A 22,878-nucleotide genomic window follows, 5' to 3' on the forward strand; every position below is an offset into this window, starting at 1 on the left:
AATCCGGTCACATGCAAGGCAAGAGCGGAAATGGAGTTGCTGTTACATGCACCTGTTTATGTAACATGCAAATGGCGAGAGACTGCCCACTTGTTCTGCAGAAGCAGGATTTATCTGCCGCTGATAAGTGAGTGTATGTGTGTTCCTGCTTTCTGCATGTGTGTCAGAGACTTATAGCCTCCATAAATGATTGCCTGCGATAGCGCTTGGTTTTTTTGTTCTGCGTCATTTTTAAACATCTGAAGCGAAGGTTATGTAAGTGGGCTAATCTGGACTATGAAGGCTGCATTATAGCCCCGTAGACCTGCTGTGATTGAAAATGTCAGTGTCAGAAGATGGTGAGGGGCTGTCCTACATAAAGAAGCCTGTGTATACCACAGGCAGTTAGTCACAATTATCAACCATACATAAATACAAAAGAGGAAAATAGCTCCTAGAATGGCTTGACTTTGTCTAAAAGAGCACCCATGAGTGCATATAACACCACTCCCCTCCTGACCCGTGTTACTGCTCAGCATGCCAGAAATTCTCAGGGGACAACATCAACAACCAGGGGACAACCTGATATCATTACACAACAAGTGTGTGTAGACATGACAGTAATGCCAATTTTCCTTTTCCCTGTTCGTCTGAAATCCTGGTGACTGAGTGGTATGCAGTGGTTTGGGCAGGGGAGCATCACATTTCATTTAAACTGAGATTTCTTTCATTCTTGTCTTTGTTGGAGCAGTTGTCTATTGGTAATTACATTTTTGGTTTTTTTTTTTTTTTTTAAACTGTTACTGCTACTTCACAAACCCCAGAACAGGCATTCATTCATTAAGAGAGCGTGTTTAACCATGAGGGATTTGATGGTATGACTATGACTAAAACTATCAAGTCAAAATTAGCCTGCATTCTCCAGGATTGTATGGGTTTTTCCTCTGGCTGTGTCCTACACTGTCCTCTGTTGTTGTTAACAGTAGAGCAGCACATCAACAGCTACTACACCTGTGACATAGTGTGAAAAGGTCACAGGCCAACAGCTAAGCCCTTGGCCCAGCACAGTTTGCAGCTTATATGCCCTCAACAGCCTCGGTCACATTTAGAACACTCCACTGCATGATGTCTCTGGCTGTGCACGCATCAGGTTCTTTTTTTAAATTACATCTGGGTGTTGTAGCGTGTCTGTGTGCATGTGTCGAGTTTAGTGACCACCAGCCTAAGTGACTGAGTCACGTAGTCTTCAGAGTATGCATTCCTGACAACAGTTGAATAAAGCCAGAGACATCCTGTTTTCAAACTAGAATGTGACAATAGTCACAATCCAGCCCACTCATGAATAGAATAAACAGCAGCAGGTGCACAAGGCTACTGAAAGTGAGGTCACTCTAGTAAGATTTCCAAAGGTTTCAAAGCTGAATCTCATTATAAAAGTTACATTACAGTAAATAAACCTACAATGTTGAGTGAAACTAGTGTCAAAACAAGAGTGAGACTTAAAGCTAAACCTTTAAAATGTAAGAAACGTGCATGTGTAAAATATGTGGCCGGCCTTGCTATGAACATGAAATACCATCAAGTAGTACTTCTTTAGGTTTGGAGACTGAAAAAGACAAATTATGAACACATATGTCAATTCTGTGTCATTGTCTTGGGAAGTTACTAAATGTCATTATTATGACAATAAGTCGAGCAATGAGATGAGAATACTTTCAGCAATTGTAAATGCAAGAAATCAAGTGGTTTCCTTCCACAAAATACAGTACAGTATAGTATACTACAGTATAGTACAGTATACTACAGTACAGTATAGTATACTACAGTATAGTATAGTACAGTATACTACAGTATAGTATAGTATAGTATACTACAGTATAGTACAGTATACTACAGTATAGTATAGTATATATAATATTTTGCCTTATTATGGTTACATACATTTGTGAAAAGTTTTGAAAATACCATGATTCAAACATCAGCCTTCTTACTGTAAACTCAATATTTGAGCATTGCTGTGTTGCCATATGACAGGTCATTGTTGTGATGCTCTGGTGAACATAGACTCAAAACCCAAAGCACTACAGACTCTGTGTTAATGCTTCCTTGATGCAGACAGTCGTGTTCCAAGACAATGTGTGTTGACTGCTGACGTGCTGTGTTGTCTTGTGCTGTCTGGGATCACTGAACATCGTGGACCAATAAGGTCATCAGCCCAGATACAGAGCTGGTGGTATTATGACTAGAAGATTAGACTAGAAGCCAACATTTCACTTTCACTTTGTTTTGTATCTGCACATTGACTTTCTCATGCTCTCCCACGTGTGTGCACCTCCTATCTCCCTCTTCTCCTTATACTTTTCTCTATCTCTGTCAGTGGAATGATGTTTAAATTACAATACTATTAAATTCATTTCCATCGCTAGTGGAGACACCAGGTATCAAACTTGGCAAAGAAAGAACTATGGGAAGAACTATACATTAACTATATTCTTTTTTTTGTTTTTGAGCAGGACATTTTACTGCCTTACTTTCTCTAGTAAATTACTTTGTCATGTGCTTGTGGTTCATATCTATGGATAATCTGTATAAATAAACACTATAGCTGAAGTCTTTTCTTCAATACACCTTACTTTCAAATATGAAAGATATATTATTAATTCCCCTGCTCAGTTAAGAGTCCGTTCAGTGAGGTAAACTCGCTAAACTCCTACATTAATCTCATGTTTTGTGTGTAAGACCCACGGTGTGATGCATTTGCTCATCACCTGCGATGTGAAGAAAAATCACATTTCCACACAGTCGGAGAAAGCACAAGTGTGCGTCCTGGGCATTGCTCAGTTCCTAGCGCACCATGGAGCGCCTCTCCTGCTGGGCTGCTGACAGCGCTGTCAGGCGAACACTCAGTTACATTGCATAGCACTAGAGGAGGGCGTCCCAACATCTGCTCAAAATGTAGTTTAGCTTTATTGACAGTCAGCACCAATGCTGAGAGACGTGAGCCGCTCTTTCCTCCATCGCCCCTCCATCCTTCTCAGCCTCGCATCACAGGTAGCTCTGTGGTTCTGTCATTTTGGTTTTTACCTAAAGCTTACAGCCTGTCCTGCTGTGGCTCCTGCACTGCTCTGTGTACAATGATGCAGCTAAAAAAAAAAAAGTCAGTAGGTCTTTCGGCTGATGGCTCAAGTCAACAACTTTTAGGGGGAAGCCCTATATGCCAATACTGTTCAATCTGTGGTAAGCCAATACTGACTCAGCCGAGTCTATTTATTGATCTGGCACTATTAGTGAAGATCCATTTAGATGGAACAAAAGCACTGTTTTGTTCTGAACGGTGAGTCAGTCAGCTGTGTTACGTGATTGCCATAAAGGTATAATATCTCCAACAAAACTGCGCACTCTTTGAGCCATATAAGGCAAGTTTGACATGCATGGAACATTTGAGAGCAGCAGTGTAAAGAAGGACTCTCCAAGTCTCTCACTCTGATGTTATATCTTGTTTTCTGTTTTAACCATAAAATCAGAATGATTGCATAATGGTGTACAGTAACAAAATGTTATTTTTGTCCTTCTCTAACACGCTGATAAAATGTGAGTCATGATACAAGCGTCAGCTTTGTCTGATACTACTAGCCCACTCCCTCTTTTCTTGTTGGTCTTTGTCTCTTACTCCACACTTTGCCTTTTCCACTTTATCTGTCCCTCTCTATACTTGCCCTTTCCCTTATTTTCAGCTGCATCTCCCACTCTATCCCCGCTATCACTTGGTGCACTTGTTCAATGTAGTGATTGCATCGGACATGACTTATATAATGGGTTTACAGCCCTCTGGGCTCTTAGGGGAATTGCTGGCATTCCTGAATATTTCCCTGCTAGCTTAAGAGTCAATGTTTTTTTTTTCCTGTACCCTCTGTTATTGGTGTATCTATTTACCATTCCTTGGCTGTCTGCCTCCCTTGGCAGTTTGAAGCGCTCTGTGTTATGTCAGGAACACCTCCCCTTCAGCAGCTCTACACTAGCAAGCAAGTCGGTTTGATGTGCAGTTCACACAGTTTCATCTTCGGTCTTTTGAAATCTGGGTCAGCTTTATCATTTATTAATGGCTGTTTCACAACTGCCTTAGTCTTCCCATTGCTGCTCACAGAGCCCCGTCTCTTACAATGCAGAATCTCCTTCTACGACGTCTGCTGTGTTATGTCTAATAATATCTTTTGTGGCTCTGAAGGAAGCTGACAGAATTATTCCCAAAAAAAAAAGATTTCAAAAATGAGGTCATGAGATTTGAGTGGAAAAAGTGGTCACTGTATATAAATGACACATCATAATTTCTTTATTTTCCTTTTCTACACCCAGCTCCATTATCATCCAAGTATGTATTAAATTTCCAGCGAACCACTGATTTGCTTGTTGACCATATACTGTATTTACAGTGACAACTGACCTTTGCCATATCCTCAGCCCCTCCCAAAGGCAATTGTGGCCGGTGGGACGAAGGCCTCATCAGAGACTCTGGTCCCATCTCTAAACGAGGCCGTTTGATCTCCGCATACTCCACCTCCGATTGGCCGCTGGGCTCTGGCAGGTAGATGTGCTCGTAGCGAATATGCTGCTCTTGTCCTCTGCAACAGAAGAAGATACAAATGTGGCAAGTCAGAGAGAAGTGTGGAAGCAGTTATTATTATAGGGCAGGTGATAAACAAGCCGTGATCAGTCATGGCTAACTGAACATTTATGACTTCTACTGTAACAGCTGATGAACGACAACGCCGAGATAGAAACAACTGATTTACGGCCGGTATTGTCCTCCATATATTGGTGTCTTTCATATGGTCTTTAGCCACACTGGCGCTTAGGATGACTCTAAATACTTCAGTCAAACTATTTGGACTGGACTGAATTGCAATGGCATTTCCAATATTCATGGAGGTCTTTTATAACGTTTACAGCTAACTAGCCTTACTTCATTGATATGAGGACACATCAAAAAACATTTTAACCTCATTGCTCACAGCAAGATGGCTAATTTTAGCACGGTAAATACGACTGCACCAGTAACACTGAGACAATATTGATTTTCTGACCGAAAGACAACACTCGGTGCTGGTGGTTTTGTTTAAACATGCTGTACTAGTCTAATCCCATTTCTACAGGCCCCATTTAGCCACACAAAGACACATCAGTACAAAAGCAGAAGATGACAGTTTCAGCCTTAAATCAGGCTGACCTAAATCTTCACTGTTGTGTTCAAGGTGCACACAGACGCCAGCTGGCTTGATTTGGTTCCAGCAGAATCATCATAAAGTAATCAATGATGACCATTCTTTCTGAAAAATGGGAACATGCGATGGGTTACTCAGTAGTGGAAAGTGGAAAAAAGACGAGCAAGAAAATTGGAAAGGGTGACTCACGCTAACACTACCATCTATTGTCGTCACACATAGCAGCATATGGTAGAGTGGCTCTTCCATAGTTGGGTTCTGCATGCATTGCTAGGCAGTCAATGGCCACACACACAAAGCCAAAAAAGGGCTTTGTTTAGACTTGCAGTAGGAGCTATGGCAATCCCTATACTGTACCCCAAAACAGCCACCCTACTGTAACATGACCTGCTCATGATTTGCTGTATGTGGGGTGCTGGTATCAACCACGTTCTGCATGTGTTCGTCACATTCACCACACAGCCATTAGTACATTATTTTTGGTCGGGATGGTACAGCCAGCAACGAGATAAACCACGTGTAGTCAAATGACAGCTTCCGAATGTTAACTCCACTGGCTTCTTGGATCCGGGAATTTTTATTTTATTAGCCCACTTGTAAATGGCTCTCTGTTCTTTCTGAGGGAACGGTTTTCACCAGTTTGTCCTAGAGGCAGATGCCAGAATGTCAGTGACTTTGCTGCCAGTGTCAAAATGGAAGTGGCTTCTGAAGAGTAGAGGGAAAACACAACCATAATTGCTGGTCCAGACCCACAATGGCCTAGTGTGTGGTTTCTCTATGTGCCAAAGAGCATGGAGTCTTTCTCTGCTTAGCAGGGTGCTGGTGGGGCGGTCTAACAATCGAGACCATCTTCTGACTAGACTACTAAAGATTTATGCGGGAGAGATGTGTCATGTCACTTATGTAATATGCAGAGATAAATCTGTGTGTCACAAGAGGAAAGAAATGGATTGTGGATATTTTTCGGTGCAATTGGCTAAATAGTACTTCGAAAAACAGGGGGCCAAAATAAGACCCAGATGGTGTGTGACTACTCCCCCTGAGCACATTTTTCTCACTCATTCAGTTGCACACTTCCTCATCTCCATAGAGGGTTGGCACTTACATAATCACATCATCAAGCTCTAGCCCACCTCCCCCTTCTCTTCCCCACCTCTCTCCCTCTTTCTTTCTCCCTGTCCCCCTTGTGAGCGTGCAGAATAATCTGATCCCTGGGGAGGATTTGTCTGGAGGATGAGAGAAAGAGATGTGTGTAATGGTGTGGGGTGGGGGGCAGAGCGAGCGGGGATGAGTGGGCTGGGAATAACACAGCTCAACACAACATCCCACAACGGCTCCATTACTTTCGTACTGGTTTGGGCCCCGTTACGACAAGAGCACAGATCATGTGTGCAGATAGGAGCCTGTTATTGTGAGAGCACTATGGCGTTTGTGCAGTTGCCAGTATCTTCGCTGCTCCCCAGAGAAGCAGCTCCACAGCTGTGCAGCGATGGTCGCATGGACAGGGAAGCCAGGCTAGCTGCACCGCGGCTGGGACGGGTGAAACTGACAAAGTGCACAGAAGAGGAGGGGCAAAGGGTGGAGTCCAAAAACTGCAGGCAAAATGTGCTGAACAAAATCCACATTACTCAAAACAGCCAGAGACGTGGATATTTAGAACTGCTAAATGCTGGATGCTGGCATAAATGAGAGCTATTTAAAAAATAAAATCAATCTATCTAGTAAGTAATGGAGGGTGGAAGGTTATGTATGGGCAGGCGAGGGAAAAGCAATCGATTCTTAAATGCATCATTTTAGTAATTCAGCATTAATGCTCTAAAATTATTAGCATAATTCAAATGGCCTCCTTTGAAATAATAATCACAATAATAAAAATGAAAAAACTGTAGCTGGACAGATTATCAAAAAAACCAAAATGCAAATAACTGTCAGTAAACACGCAGGGGAGCAATAAACATGTTTATTCGTTTAAAAACAGGTTACTAAAGCCACAGTCATAGTAGCATGACATAATATCCATTTGTTACATTAACCAGAGTTCACAGATAAATGGCAAGAACAATCACAGCTATTGTACAAACTCATTTTGCATTATTGCACCAGATTTGTTTGCACTCTACTCTCTGTTCTGGCAAGAAAAAGAAACCTTGTTAAGTGGTTTCGCTGTCTTGTTATGCTCGCTATGAAATGGATTCTCTCTCTTTCTCAACTAGCCTGGATGATCTCAGACAAATGGGAAGAGGCGGAGTGACTTGAGATATTGCCTGGAGTAAAGAGGAGGATGAAACAAACAACTAGCACAGTGGCTCACCAATGATTATACTGTAGTGGTTTTCCAACCTGTAATTAGAGTAAATTTAGAGCATTAACTAAATAGCACATTTTCACCTCGCGTCCTGAGCCCAAGACAATTAAAAAAGGGGGGACAAAGGGTACATACGTCTATAATACAGAGAAAGAGCTAATGCTATCCTTAAAGGAAAGCGGTAAAGCCATGTTAGTGCGTACGTTCTCACTCCGAATGTGAACAACCCCGAGCTCGCTACAAATGGAGACATGGTGTGCAGAATTACTGAGACTTATGAAAAGACAAGCACTCGTCTGAGAGGTGAATAGATTGAAGGATTGCCAAGGCCAGAATTACACTATTCAGGCTCTGAATGAGAATGCAGAATGAGGGCTTCAGACTGGACTCTAAGCCCTGTAAAGGAATGCTGAAGCCCACTATATTCAACTGAAAGACTCCCCACCCACAGACGCCTTGCCAACAAGACCAGCAGTCTATTTCACAGTCTGCACAAAGAAACGTGGGACAACTGCTAGTCTCCGCTTTCTGATATGATGGTTATTTTTTATCTATAAAAAAAACCTCACTGCCCCACTGTGCTGAGCTGAGCAAGGCATCGGCCTTGTAGAAACAGGCATCACGTATACTGGGAGTGACTGCCAAGCTCCAGTGATTGAATGAAGGGTGTCAGCAGATCAGGAGCTGGTGGGTAGCAGTTGAACAGAGTGGTGTTTATTTCTGCTTCAACCCATGACCCAATATTCCCACATTGTGGGCTAGTCTGTGCTAACCACTCAACAGGAGCAACACACAGCTCTGTGTTTTACAATCAAGACCATAATCCCATCTGATTGATACTTAAAGACGCCGACACTACACGCAATGGTCACACACTGCTACAGAGTCACTCTACCATCTGTTGTCTGAAGACACACAAATCATTTGACATACTTTGAAAACGGGCCTCCACTCCACACTGCACAATCATTTCAAGATGATTTCTAGTAAATACTAACCTCTTGAAATTTTTTTTGTGATTTTTTTTTTATTTTTTATTTTTTTTTACTAATTGCATGTTTTGATATATGCAAAAAAAAATCTGCCAAGGCAATCAACTGAGGAGAAAAAAAATGTCTTGTGACTTGCCCTCTTATCCTCTGTGCATCCTGCAAAATTCATGGCATGCACATAAATTATTCATAAGTACTCATCAAGACTCATCCTCAAAAAAGCATGGCTATATAAATAATAAACAACTTTGGTAGGTACATGACGCGAGTCTCTAGAGAGAAAGTACTATACATACAATGCTTTGCCTGACTTACTGTTGGCCTATTGAAGATGGCAAAACTCTGCAAGCTCCATTGCCCCACAGAGCCGTTTAACACAACATTACAGAGGAACGGCTTGCAGATGCCAATTACATAAGGATTACACTGGGGGAGGGTTAACAGGCAGGGGCTTTAGTAGAATAATACTGCATAAAAATGCAGCCTGCACGACGCTTCCTTTGAGCATACTTTGCCCCTCGGTTGTCAAGCCTCAACAAGGACAAATACATTAAAAGGGGCAGTGCTACCATTTTTATGTGAAGGGTTTATACGTCTTACATTGACTGACAGTGAACACCATAATGCACATCTAATCCAACTAGCTGAAATTAAATGTATAAAACTAAACATACCACCTCATCTACAATCCCCAGCAGAGTAGGATGATAACTAAGATTTAATTTAACAATATAATACTTTTTTTCAGATGGAGGTATCGCAAATTATTTTAAGGCGGAATGTTTTCATGTGGTTATTTTTGTGTCACTTTAGCTTTCTTGTTTTTTTTCTTTTACTCTGATGCTATATTTGCCTCTTAAATAATACTGCACAAATAAATGTAAAAAATTAACAACATAATGAAATGCACAAGGAATCTGAACACTGTCATCTAAAACTATGTGCGAAAATAGACCTTATGAGCATGGGGCACCTACCGCTCATTCCCGGGCTGAAACTCCGAAAGTAAGGAAGGCCGACGGCGATGGGGCTGGGCCAGGTGGGAGCTGTAGTCCCTGGCATGATGAGAGTGGTAGTCAACCAGTCCCACTTCCTGGAACACACAAAGTGGCAAGTTGTCAGTGTAGAGAAGTTATTCCCCAAATATCCCTTCCCCTTGAGATTTAAAAAAAAAAAATAAACAAATGTAACACCATGCAAAAAAAGACATTAATCTCAAACAATGAAAAGAGATGCTTGGCAGCTGCTTGCTCAAATGGACCATCAACCTATTGACACCAACGTGGGATATGCACAGAAAATAAATATGAAAATACTACATCAAAAGTTATAAAAACAGGTTGTCAAAATGTCAAATTAATGACGACAAGTTGGTTACTTAAAATCCATTTTTTAATATCACGGGAGAAAAAAAATGGAAACCTGTGCAGGTTTTCAAATTGGCAGGAAGCATATTCCTTTCTTTGATGGCTTCTGCAAAATGATGAATGATGCAAAGGCCCCAAAAATGACAACATTTCAACATTTCTTCCCATCCCCTGCCTTTTTCTTCTGTAATAGCCAGTTGTCTCATTTCTTCCATGCGTTTCTCACACAAGAGGGGTAAACCCATGCAGTTACTGTAAACTCGCGCCTCTGCCAATCAGGGATTGTGGGACACAGCCCGTCAACTCTCATCTCCTCCAGAATGTGATGATAAGAGGGAGTGGTAGGATTAACTACAGGTGCAGCTATGGGGAAGCTGGGGGGTAAGCCCTGGATTGTCCCGCCATACAAGAACAAAAAAAAAAAAAAAAGCCTTGTAAACTGGGGGTCACTGAATGAACTGCTACATCAGCTTGAGGCCTCCACTTTGAAGTACAGACAGCTTTGTCTCTGATACGCAGAGACACATAATCTTAATAATTGGGTGGAAATAATGGGGAAGGCCTTAATGTGACTTCACGATGACAACATGAACTTTCAACTCAAACATCTAATGAGGGAACAGTTCTGTGTGCACAACATCGCAACCTGGGAATGTTACTGTTGGAAAAACACCAGTGGGTGCCCCTGGGGTCAGGCCCTCTCCAGTGGTTCGGAGTAATGCCCTGTTTACTAATTATTCACCAAGTAGGCAGAGCCAGAGCTACAACTCTAGTCGAATCTCTCAAAGGGGTTTACCTTAATAAAGAAAAGTAAAGGAAAAAAATATATGTATATGTATATATATCCCACAGGTGGTGCCCTTTTAACCCATTGGGTGCTCGTCTCCTTACTGTGTGCGCCCGTTGCAGCTGCAGTGGTAGAGTGGCAGGGTTTGGTAGGTGCCGTGTGTCCACAGTCCTCCGGCCCGGTGGCACCGACTGCGGATGAGAGGACATGCTGGCACAGCCGCTTCCTCTACAGGCAGGAAGTGGGTGTGGCTCCAGAGCAGATGCCGTGCATTATCGGCCGTTTCTCTTAGCCAGCAACCTGCAGAGAAAAGAAATCAGGTTTTGTAGTTGAGCAACCTCAGTGGAATTGCCTTGAACAAATTCATACCTGCAGAGAACAATGCATGAGATATTATGCAATACGTGCAAGTTGCTTGGAAACAATTTAATCTCTTCTGGCAAGCACCTACAGAGTAGCTAGATGAAAGTGTGAATCTCTGCTCCGGATATCAGAATGTCATCACCTCCCTGCCACAGCTGCTCCCCCTTCCATTGCTCCTCCTAGTCAAGGAGTGAGGGCCCTTGCACCTGCTAGACTGAACCCCTCCTTTGCCGTTTACTGAATGGCCCACTGTTCTCACACTGAGGACTTACAGACAGAGACCAGCCAAGTCAAGCAGCTAGCCCGTACACCAAAAATACTCTGAGTTTAATGGGGCTTTAGAGGCAACATAAATAACTCAATGACAGATAGAGATGTAGGCCTCGAGAGTCAGGCACTAGATTTTATCTCTAGATGACGCTAAGCAAAGTTCAGTGGTCTCATCAAGAAGTGTGTCACTGAGTGTTAGCAAGAATGATGATATAAAACATGCCCCCCCCCTCCCACCCCACGCCTGGAAAAGCTGTGAGAAGACAGTGTTATTCTGCACAGAGGTAAAGAGATAATACGTAAGGGCCATAATTTTATTACAGTGATTATGACAGATTACAGCAACAGAACAGCTTTAAATTTGGAGAGAAGGCTGAAAATAGCTTCAAACCCTCAACGCCAATGGATTTGAAGAACTTTATAGTCCAGTTTAACAAAAATTCAGTGAAGGGATGACGTTCAGCTCTCTCACAAGCCTATGATAACAGTAATGGGTGGAGTAGTACGTGTGATGTGTCACTGTGACTCCTGCCAACAAAGAAATTAGGACTCCTGCCATTTCTATGGGCCTCTGACTAATGACGACTCACTCTCATAGCTCATGTTTCAGCGCTGTGCGAGGCACACAACAGGAGGCACAGTGGCAGAAATATGGGCTCTCGACATGGCACTGATTGAAATCTTGACAAGATAGCAAAATGCTCTAGTTGCACTGCCAGAAAGCCACCATGAGGACAGGACAACCCCCGTAAAAAGTACACATGCCTTTATCACTGGAAGACAATGAATGAGATTAGGCACTCAATGTAAGTGTTTGCTTTAAATAAAGAATGCACAAATGAAAATAATAACTATAATTTGATAATAACCATAATGACAAATTAAATTGGAAATTTGATTTGTAGCGGTTATTTATAATAATTATTTATAAATAATTAACAGGATATCCACAGAAAGTGTGTTTTCTTTGTTGATCTTGTTGGGAGTCACAATAAAAAACGTCATCGCACACTTGGTTGAACTCAGTCATTGGCCGTCTAACTGTAATATTAGCCAAGTAGCACTAGAGTTGAGACGGATCTGATCCAATATCGGTATCGGGTGCTGTTACTGATGTAACTAACTCACCGGATATCGGATTGACATCACCGATCATGTACCATTAAAGATTCCATAGTGTGATATTCTGAATTATGATTATGAAATATTGCAATTTTGTGCTCATAGCCAAAATGTTGTAGCACAAATCAATGAATTAATACAGATTAATAATGCACCATTATTCATGCTGGGGAATTTTGCTGCCAAGGACTGCAGCTGTGAGGATGGTAACTAAGAGAGTGCTGCGCCTGGGACAGCAGCAGGACTTTCCTTTATGCCCGAAGCAAGCAAAGCAGGAGGCCCTGGCCCCACTCCTCCGCTCCGACTCTCCTCCTCTCAGACGAGCTTGCTCGCGCCTTTTCAGCCCATAATGAAGCTCAGCTCGGGGCCAACTTTGCACGCCCCGTCCGCAGCTGGCTGATCTTCAGCCTTTGCACCTGCCTGCCTGCTCTTGTACGCCATGTCTTCGCCATCCTGTCCGCTCATTTAACTCTCCCCACCCGCTGCTATCCTCCTCATTCTCATTACAAGCCATTTAACAGATTCCTGCATACAGTTTCTAGCTTTAACATGACACTCTCTGGCATAATGCCCCTGGACCACAGACTTGTGACACGTCACCTCCAGGCACTCACGTAGGATGTGGCCTGGTTACATGCAAATTCTACACACTTCAACCTGTTTGTCATTAATTAAAACGGACGTACTCTGTACCCGAAGCAGTATTATACTTAACTCTCAGAGTATGTTAGTGACTGTACCTGTACATTAAACTTCACTTTGATTAAACTACCCCCATCAGCAATTCTGGTTCGTGGCCACATCCTGTGCTAATATGGGAGCGCTAGCAGATTGACACCACCAGCTCCTTGTTCCTCATTTGTCTACCATCAGCTCTTAAAAATGATTCTAATACTTTTGAATTCATGTATAGAAGTCTACTTACTACTATTGATAATGCTGTGCACTTGATTTGTTCAGGTTTTTCAAAACATTGAAGGAGTTGCCATTAGAAATCGCACATCTACACTTGCTTGTACGCTATGGCCACTTAACCTGTAGTCTTGAAATAAATTGCTTTAGAGTACATTTTAAGTAAAAGCGTTTTTGTTGATGTTTTTGCTGTTTTAATAAGAAGTACAGTACGGTTTACTGCAGCCTCATGTAAACTTACATATTACCAAGAAGAAGAGGGAAAAGAACAGGACGAAGAAGACAAAGAAATAATGATAATAATAATATAGTAGAAAAAAGGAACTCTCATATCGGTTTCAGTATCGGCAGATATCAAAATTCAAGTATCATAATTGGATCTCAACAAAAAAAATGTGGTGCCAGGTAAGCTACTTCTGCTGGAGGCCTTTAAAGTCCCCACCTGGACAGGGTTTGAGTAATGGCCTCTGCAGCCAGGAGCAAACAAGCACTTTTTTAACAGTACAATGAACCTGAGACCAGATAACCCCACAAGGTGCCAACGCCATTGGCACAGTGTAACCTATAGTAGAGTGCCTGTGTGCCAGTCTCCATTGTCTGACTAGTTTTGACCCTTTTTTGCAGTACAAAGAGGGGCACTATCTACCCTTCCTTCCTGCTCGACTGTCACAAAGACAAAGTGTCATTTGATTTCAGTTACGCAAAGGGCTCTATTACTAACAGCTGAACATGGCTCTGGCTTTAAGGAACAGAGGAGCTCTGTAAACATCGGCTCGGAGAGGCCACGAGATAGGAAAACACCGCTGAAATTCTCACACCCACTAGAGACTTTGCCTTTGAGTCAAGTAGTCTAAACTGTGGCTTCAGGTATTTTAAAGAAACTGGTGCACACTCATCTTTTGGTCCGACAGACTTGGATACACAGACCGCACAAAGGGGAAGTGCCAAAGTCCTTAAGTAGACCTCACTGCTGGTGAAATACTAGCTGAAGAAAACTCATGATATTGACATAGCATGCAAATATGCGCAACAAAGGGCAGAGAAAGAGTCCAGCGTGACAAAGCGATGGTGAGATAAGCCATCCTCCTTGGAAGCCTCTCTTTGATGACCGTCCAGTCAAAGGAGATTCCCCTGAGAAGGACGAAAACAAGTCTGAAGGCAGTCACAAGATCTAAAGAGGACAAAAAAAACCTGAATCAAGATGAGAGGGCTCACACAATGAGAGAGCTCTGACATAAACTCTGAGGCGAATGGGGCCTTCCAGACGAGAGGCTAAACACATGCACTGGCACTGCTACAGACACCCACAGGCAAGTCGATGGCTCACTGCCAGCACTGCGAATGAACTCAGTCACCTCACTCTCTCACTCTAGCGTGCTATCCTTCTCCCCTCTCTTTTGCTTTCGTCTTCTGCACAGAGTAGAGTGGGCCTCAGCCTTCAGCGGTGCGAGCCAATATTTCATCCTCTTACCCCCCACCCTCCCTCTCCCTCTCCATTTTAGGAATGGCTGTGGAAATACTAGCACAGAGCACACACAGACGGCTTCCAGCCTGCCAAGGAGAGCAGGAGGCTGACTTCAAATAACAGTTTAATTCTACTGACATAAACAGTTAATCAAATCTCTGTCTAGCCTGACTTGGTAGCTTGACAGTCGAGCTCTTAAAGAGAGTACAAGGGATTCAACAGCTTGTAACATATTTTTTGATAAAGAGCCTCGAATGCGTGGCTTGGACCTTGATAGAATCGAGGGTGTGATCAGCCCATCGTAGCAGCAGCAATAATGTACTGTTAATTACGTGCCCATGAAAATATTATGCCAGTATTTTTAGCGAGAAAAAAAACACATTAGGGTTTTGAACTGTCAGCAAGGGTTCCTGCAATTATTTGGACAGCCAAAAGAGATGCTGGCTCCGTTCAAATGCAAGGAGCAGGTGTGAAAAGGCAGATGAGTGAACTGTAATGGGCATAAGGCTCGGTCTGGGAACAACATCAGAAGTCTATAAAGCAGTGCCCTAGAGAGCTGAGCTCAGGGGAGGGGGGCTGCTAGGACTCTCAGCCTAGGAATGTGGCACCCTGTCAGGTCTCATAAGGATTTATCTCCCTGGAGCCTCATTACCGAAGGGCCCTGGACAAGGAGGCTCTCACTGGCTTACCCCTTCACTCACTAACCCTCAAACTCTATACCGATCTCCTCACCAACACTATATATACTATACAAACATTTTCAGCTTTACTTACAGCAGAGGCGGTCCACTTCATATGAGATGCATACAAAAAGAGACACAAGGTACTGAGGTACTTTTTTTTTTTTTAGAGAAGCTGGTGGTGTTTTCCATCAGCACCTAGTAGCAATCACAACTAAATCTGGGCGAACTTCTCCATTGGCTTCAACACTCAAATCTAGAGTTGTTGGTTGTTCTACTTCCACCCTTCACTTCCCTCACAATCTGTCCTAAATTACTGGAGAAACACATTTCCTCACCCTTGAAGCCTTTCTCATCACATTTAAATTGTTACTATAAATGCAACTGTCTAGGATCCGTGTTTAGTGGTATAGTAATACAGTTCAGTAAGTTAGTATATTTACATGTTTATTCAGTATATTTACATATTCATATCAGCAAGGATCTACATATTTACATTAGAAAAGTGCAGTGGTCACGGCAACTCATTCAGTTCTTTATCTGATGCTCCACCATCTCACGGTGGAGACAACAAACAAATCTGACGATTACCGGAACGATTGTGCAGATGAAACTCCACATTATGACCATAATCAAGCATTTTTCAAGGAGTATATTCAACACCTTAGAAACATGGCGGTTTAAATTAATCATTTTCCAAACTTTGACCAACCCTGTTGATAATATTTTGCTGTTCTGACTGTTTCCTGTGCAATAAAACCTCAGTTTTCCTCTTGTCCAACATGGCACAAGTCAAACCAATAGAAACACAGTGACGTAAAAAGAAGGAAATCGCAGTACAGCAGCCAGCTTAGAAAAATGCGAAGGTGACTGCACCTTTAAATTAATTTGGACAAGAGCAGGGAAAACACTCATAGATCTGCCAAACCCCAGAACAACGCCCTTTACACTGCCAAACAGAAATATCCAAGACAATGCTGACAAGGCGGAAAGCCTTTTTCCTGGTATGCAGTGTCACACTGGCATTAGAAGAGGAGAAAACAGCACAAGATCAATATCGTGCAGAGGCCATCATTTAAGTGTTTACCGTGGGTACAACTCAAACATAGCAGACAAGGTGAGCACAAATCTAACGCTGTCAGCCGAATCTCAAAAATACTTAAATCCATACTAGTACGGTCCTCCAACCATTGCAGGGCAAATAGGCGAGCAAGATAATGCCTTACTAACAGGGAAGTAAAATCAAATATTAGGTGACAGAGAGAGGCTATAAAAGGCAGCAGGTGATATAATTATTGCCTGTGTGCTCGCTTGATATACAGCGCAGCTCCTGGCAGGCTTCTGGCTTACGCATTGCTATTAGTATCAAACAGTGAAAGAACACCCCGACACCCCAAGCCTTACATCTGCTCAACTTTCAGACAGGAAACCAGCGGTCACAACACACAGTCAGCAACTGAAGACACTGTGAGAAAAGTGTGAACACCCAGTCAACTTTGGCACAGCTGTAATTTGTTTGACAGAAAGAGGTACAATCATCTGTCTAAACCACAGCCTGTCACGCCTTTCATTTTGAATCCAGCTGAAAGGCACACTTCCCATCATGTTAACGACAGTATGATTAGCACCAAAGAAACACCTGCAGTCACAGACGAGGGGTGGAAGCAATAGACGTGACTGTGAAACTGAAAATGGAAGTAGCATTGAGATCTAATGTTAATGTCGGCTAATTCAGCCGCAATATGGATTATCTTTAGCTTTAACGTGACACTGTTTAATTGTGAACGCTATGAGACAAGACAACAAACATATCTTTAAATAGCTGATACACCTAATGTAATGTAACAGTCTCTAAATGTAAACCAAATGTGGCTAAATAAAATATAAGCACCAATTTGACAAATTGGCTCCAAAGGTGCACCAATGAAAAGAGATCTGGTTCAGAGTCACACTGATCTGAAATTATTTGATGAAATGAAATCTAAAACCACCGTTGGACCATTTGTCTAACACCTATGATGTGATTTTTGTTCCACAAAAAAAGATTCCATAGCATTAAATTTAAATAAACTGGAAAGTGACGTGCCAAATGTAGGCCACCTAATTTGTTTCACGTGTGACAGACACAGTACATTAGGCGACAGTCAGATGCTGCTCACTTATCTTTTTGAGGTTGTACCAAAAAGATTTGAGCATCAATTAGGCCATCGCATAAAATGATAGCACTTCTTCCATCTCAACCAAGAAAAGGCTGTTACAGAACTCAATTGAACCTTGAGACTATTAGATGAGTATTTATCATTTTTTGTGATTTAACGATGAAATGGGGATTCAAAGGGATTCAAAGTATTCAGTGTCACAACAGTATCCCATATAAATAAAACACTTTTGTAGTTTTTTGGCCTATATTGCAGTATTGCACTTGTCTTTTGCCAGCACAACCCAGCACCGAGCACAGGCACTGCTTCCACTTCATGGCGGCCCCTGAATATCAGTTATTCATTCACCAACTGAGAAGCCCCGCAGGTCAAATCATTACTTTTCTAGCTGCATCATTGTACACAGAGCAATGCAGAGCTTTTACAATTTGAGTCTCATCTCAAAATTACACGGCTAACTGTAAAAACTGACTGAGATAGAGAAGGGTGACTGATAGAGAGAGCAGCTCCACGGAGAGCTCCCACTCTGGTGCTCTGAGCTCTGGTGCTGAATGCTGGTGATTTTATAATATGACCGGGAGGAACACAATTTTGTGTGACATTGTCACATCACAGATGATGGACAGAGGCATTAAAGGTGAGTACATGAGATTGGACACGGAAGCTGCTACAGAAGTTTATTGTGGGGCAGCTGCTCTGCACGTGCTGGACTATAGTGTAACTAGGTGGAGGATGTAAATCTATTTCTTATTATCATAGGTCAGGTGTATAGATGTATAGAAACATTAGTAATAAGGTGTAGCAAATTGTATTCTTTTGATTTGCAATACCAAATAATAATAATAATGACTCTAAGAAGTATCACTCGTGAATTTTGCCATCATTACGCCCTTAAAAGAGCCAAAAGAAAAATATTACTGGCTACAAATGATTAACTAATGCATTCGTGTCAGAATTTAAAATACATTAAACGTTGGGCAGGCAAAAATCACATGGTATAATCTGGATTGCAACAGATTATAGCCATCATTAGTATTTTCACAAAACGCAAACTGTGAAGGTGCATGTCTGACGGGAAAGAGAGGAGACAGGAGGAGGAGGAGAGAGATGAACAGGGCCAGTGATTGGCTGGCCTGTAGCTCCAGATGTGATCATCCAGCTGTATCCATGCTGGACAGCAGAGCAGCTATTGGATTTCCTGCCTGTTCCCTGCTGCCGGCCGCCTCAGCGACACTGTGAAATTACATAAGGCTCTCCCCTCCCCCTCCCTGCTGGCCGGCATGGAACTGAGGCCTTCACACGTTGCACTTCACGCAATACTTGTTCTTGACTCTTGACATTTGCCTAGATAGCTGAGTTAATATTGGATAAAAAGCTGTAACTGACATCTTTTTAAGAATTAGACATCCTCTTTCTAGGTCTTTCAAAAGCATAACTGGTTATTGCTCATTTAAATGGTTTATGAAATATGTTTTAAATATTACATATGTCATAAGCCAACATAGAGTTGAGTGTGTTTGTTTGTGTGTGTGTGTGTGTGATGACAAATGACAGACATGATTGACAGTTCTCCCCAATATGTTCTCTGATACGTACATGAACCCTGTCTGGGGGCCTGTAACACCACACCAACACAGGCTAACTTATCACATGCTTTACATCGTCCCGCATCTTCTGTTTCAATTTGCAACTCAATGCACCGCAAGGATTATAACCGGCGGCCGGGTGACAGCTGAGGTGCACGCATGCCCTGAAAACACAAGCCAGGTGTAATGATTGCAACCGTGCATACAACTGACACTGAACAGCTTCCCGAGGGCGTAGCCTGGGGAACATCACCTCTTCACTATGCTGAAAAGTGAGTCAGACAGCTCTCTCACACCTAATGTCTGGTGGTGAATCTGGTTCACAAGGCAAGGAGCTGTCCGTCTGTCTGTTGCAGTGTTACACTAATTTACACAAAAGATCTTTTTGGAGCGGTTATTATTCAGACAATGCACATTAGAGGGGTTTGGCTTAAAAGGATTTTTATGGAAAAGGCCATTTATACTCAAAGTATCAGATGAATCACCTTGGTGTAAGTCACAACTCATGCATCATCCCGCACGGAAGTGAAAAAATTCAAACAATTTTCTGGTTGACAACACTTAAAGAGCCCCACCTGGCTGACAAGTGGAATCAAACAATCTCCTGTGCAAGACACAGCGCAACATTTTTTTTTTACATGAGCGACGAATATTCAAACAGAGCAATTGCTGTGAATGACTATTTATTAATCAATGATGCCCAAAATTACTTTCCACGGCTCCTCTTTAATGGCACTACGCCAAACACTCCTGAGCTCAGCAGGACACAACGTGACAGCATCACTCTGATGTTTGAGGCCTGAACTTACAAATCCCCCTTTATTCTCTGTTGGCTCTGTTCTTAAAGCCCACCTGACATTCAGCTCGCCACGCTGAGGAGCAGGAAATAAAACTGAGGAGTGCACTTGTCTGCTGGGCTGACCTACTTCCTCACTGCTGCTTAATTATTCAAGAGCTTTGAAATGTTCTTCTGTATGGCAGCATGCAACCCGAGTGCCTCTGTTTGCCCCTCATGACAGCAGCCTCACAGAGCTTCCATTTATGCATGAGAGGGTTCGAGTGTGTGTGTGTGTGTGTGTACAGTGTGCGAGTGTGTGCACTGCCAAACACTAATGCCCATACATGCTGGTGTTATTTACACAGACAACATGCCACGCTAAACATCCCACCTAGATTTGATACACAAGGTTTTGAATTATGGACAGAGGAGGAAAACGCAGACTTTCACAAAGCACAGGCTGGATGTCACACCAGCAGCTTCGTGTTTTGATGCACTCGGGGGACTAATTTGTTCGAAACTGCACTGTCATGGATCCAGCGCACAAGTCAAGACAGGAATTAAATCCTCCCGCATGAACACATCATAACCTGTAATTACAATCCACTCAAGCCCTCATACCTTTTCGCTGTTGCATGTCACTCGTATTTCCACCGTACGATCATCAACCCTGAGGTGTGCCTTTGGCTGATCTTACCAGCATGCTTTCCAAAATGTGAAAAACAAACTGTGCTGCAATACTCACACACATACACACACACACACACACACAAGTTGGGCTAATCAGAGAGATAAATATAACGCTACCCACAGCTGTAGCCTACACACAAACAAGAGTAATGTCCTGTCATCTGCGTTGCGTAACAGAGTCAAGTGAATAACTTACCACAGAGTCATTTCTAATCTCTGCTAATCCCCCGTCTGCCTCTCTTTTAGTGTGTTTAAGTATGGGTGAGCGGTTTTCATAGCAACTCCCTTTCATAGCCAGGGAAATCAAAATAGAAAGCCTTATGAATAATAAATGAGGTTTTAATTAATTTCTCATAACACACAAAACAACAACATGCAATCAAAGGGATATTATATGAGGATTTTAAATAATGCCTTGTGGACTTCCAGGGTTCGTTTGTCTAGTGAAGTCTTCCCATTTTGATGCTTTTTTCGTGGGTTTTTGTTTAAGAAAACCAAAAGAAAAACAAATGAAGCAGCTTAAAAGTCAAAGCATGATCATGTCCTCATTTCTTAATAAGGTGCAGTTAAAGATGATCTCCTGGCTACATCACTCCAACACTTGATACAATGCCAACAGGAAGAAAGAACATTATCTGATAGCATCCAGTTATTTATTTCCTTTTAACTGACAGTTGTTTGGTCAAATTCCATTGACATGCATGAATAGAAATAGAAATACTGAAAGAGGCGATGTTTGTCTGAGGAAGGGCTTCAAGAACACATGCTAGCGTATGTTTAGCAATATCTATGAAAAACGACCCGACATGTCCAAGTAAAGATGAGAAAGAAAAAGAAAATTAGAAACTAACCTGAACTTAACTTTACTTAGTACTTTCTGTCATCTGCTTGAGCAGCAGATGCTCGATAAAAACAAAACACACAAGTGTAGAGGTAGCAGGTTTGTGCAGTTATTGCCACATCAACTGGCACAGAAGGCAAATAGTGGTAGCAATAGTGGTAGTCCAAATATTGATTAAAATCAAAAGGTCGCAGGAAGAAAATGTTTACGTAACTCAAAGACAACCACACTGTATCAGTATTCCTGTTGGAGAATTAATACGTTTTAAAACATTTTAGCGCTCTCTCATGGGGAAAAATGGGGAATTCAGGTCTGTTTCCTTACTCAAAGTGCTTTCGGCACTAAAATTAGAGGTTAAAACAAACGTGATCATGGCAGAATGCCCACATACTGCTACTACTCTACTGTTCCAATAACATCTCAACTTGTTTTATTCACGTTGTCCTGTTATTAAAGTTATAAAAAAACATAATGCTCGTAAAAAGATGTCAAGCATCCATTTGCGCACTGCAGAGGTATGAAATGAACAGTTAACATGTGAAGCAAAGAATTAAGCCAGCCTTTCTTCAACACCGTAATTACCAAAGAGCAGTGGGTGTTGCCCGTGCTTGTGATCGTTAGACACCTCACGAGTAAAAGTGTACAATACAAATGCAGGGAGGAAAAAAAACAATCATTACACAGTCAGTGTCGTGTTGGTTTGTTGATTCTTTGCCACCTAAGTGAGTAGCAGTGGTTTTGAATTGGATTTTATGTAGGACAGACGGGACTCCGACATGACATCGGCTGATTTGTTGATGTTAATCATTGCAAAGCAGCATCATAAATCCGTGGGACAGATACATCTTGTGGCACTTTTGAGTTCCAAAGAGTGGCAGACGCAGAATCAGACCTCCAGACCCCATTAACCCCTGAGGCCAGCAGCCCCGATGGACCCCACCCCCTCCCACTTTGACGGCTGCATCCTTAAGACTGCAACCTGAATATGTGTGTGTGTGTGTGTGTGTGTGTGTGTGTGTGTGTGTGTGTGTGTGTGTGTGTGTGTGTGTGTGTGTGTGTGTGTGTGTGTGTGTGTGAGATGGTGGGTGGGGTGGACAGAAATCATGGGGCTAATGGTTCCTTGCAGGATCTGCCTTCACTATATGAGAGAGGCACTTTCCTCCAACAACATGTCACAACCGCGGTTTTTCCATTTGGCAATCCAAGAAAATGGTACGACTGCTCGACTTCAGCCCCGGTGCAGCCACTGGAACTGAGGTGGCACTGTGTCCACTTCAATGGCACTTTGATTGTGAGTAATTTGAGGCAATGCAACAGGCCAGCTGTGCCTGATCATAATATTCTACCACACCGAGTCAAGGAT

At 42.4% G+C, this 22,878-nt stretch overlaps 1 protein-coding gene across 4 annotated transcripts in view; it reads right to left on the reverse strand.

The window, feature by feature from the left end:
* Positions 1–22,878, reverse strand: part of ncor2 (nuclear receptor corepressor 2) — an 81,035-nt gene that overhangs the window by 53,450 nt on the left and 4,707 nt on the right. For all 4 annotated transcript variants that reach the window (XM_070834492.1, XM_070834494.1, XM_070834491.1 and 1 more), the window contains exons 2-4: positions 10,754–10,949; positions 9,473–9,588; positions 4,421–4,598 (exon numbers count right to left, since the gene is read on the reverse strand). In XM_070834492.1, the coding sequence (XP_070690593.1) occupies positions 4,421–4,598; positions 9,473–9,588; positions 10,754–10,858 (399 nt within the window). In that variant the 5' untranslated portion in view covers positions 10,859–10,949. The remainder of the gene's footprint in view (positions 1–4,420; positions 4,599–9,472; positions 9,589–10,753; positions 10,950–22,878) is intronic.

Source organism: Pempheris klunzingeri, chromosome 7 (assembly GCF_042242105.1).
Source record: "Pempheris klunzingeri isolate RE-2024b chromosome 7, fPemKlu1.hap1, whole genome shotgun sequence".
Classification (NCBI taxonomy): Eukaryota; Metazoa; Chordata; class Actinopteri; order Acropomatiformes; family Pempheridae; genus Pempheris; species Pempheris klunzingeri.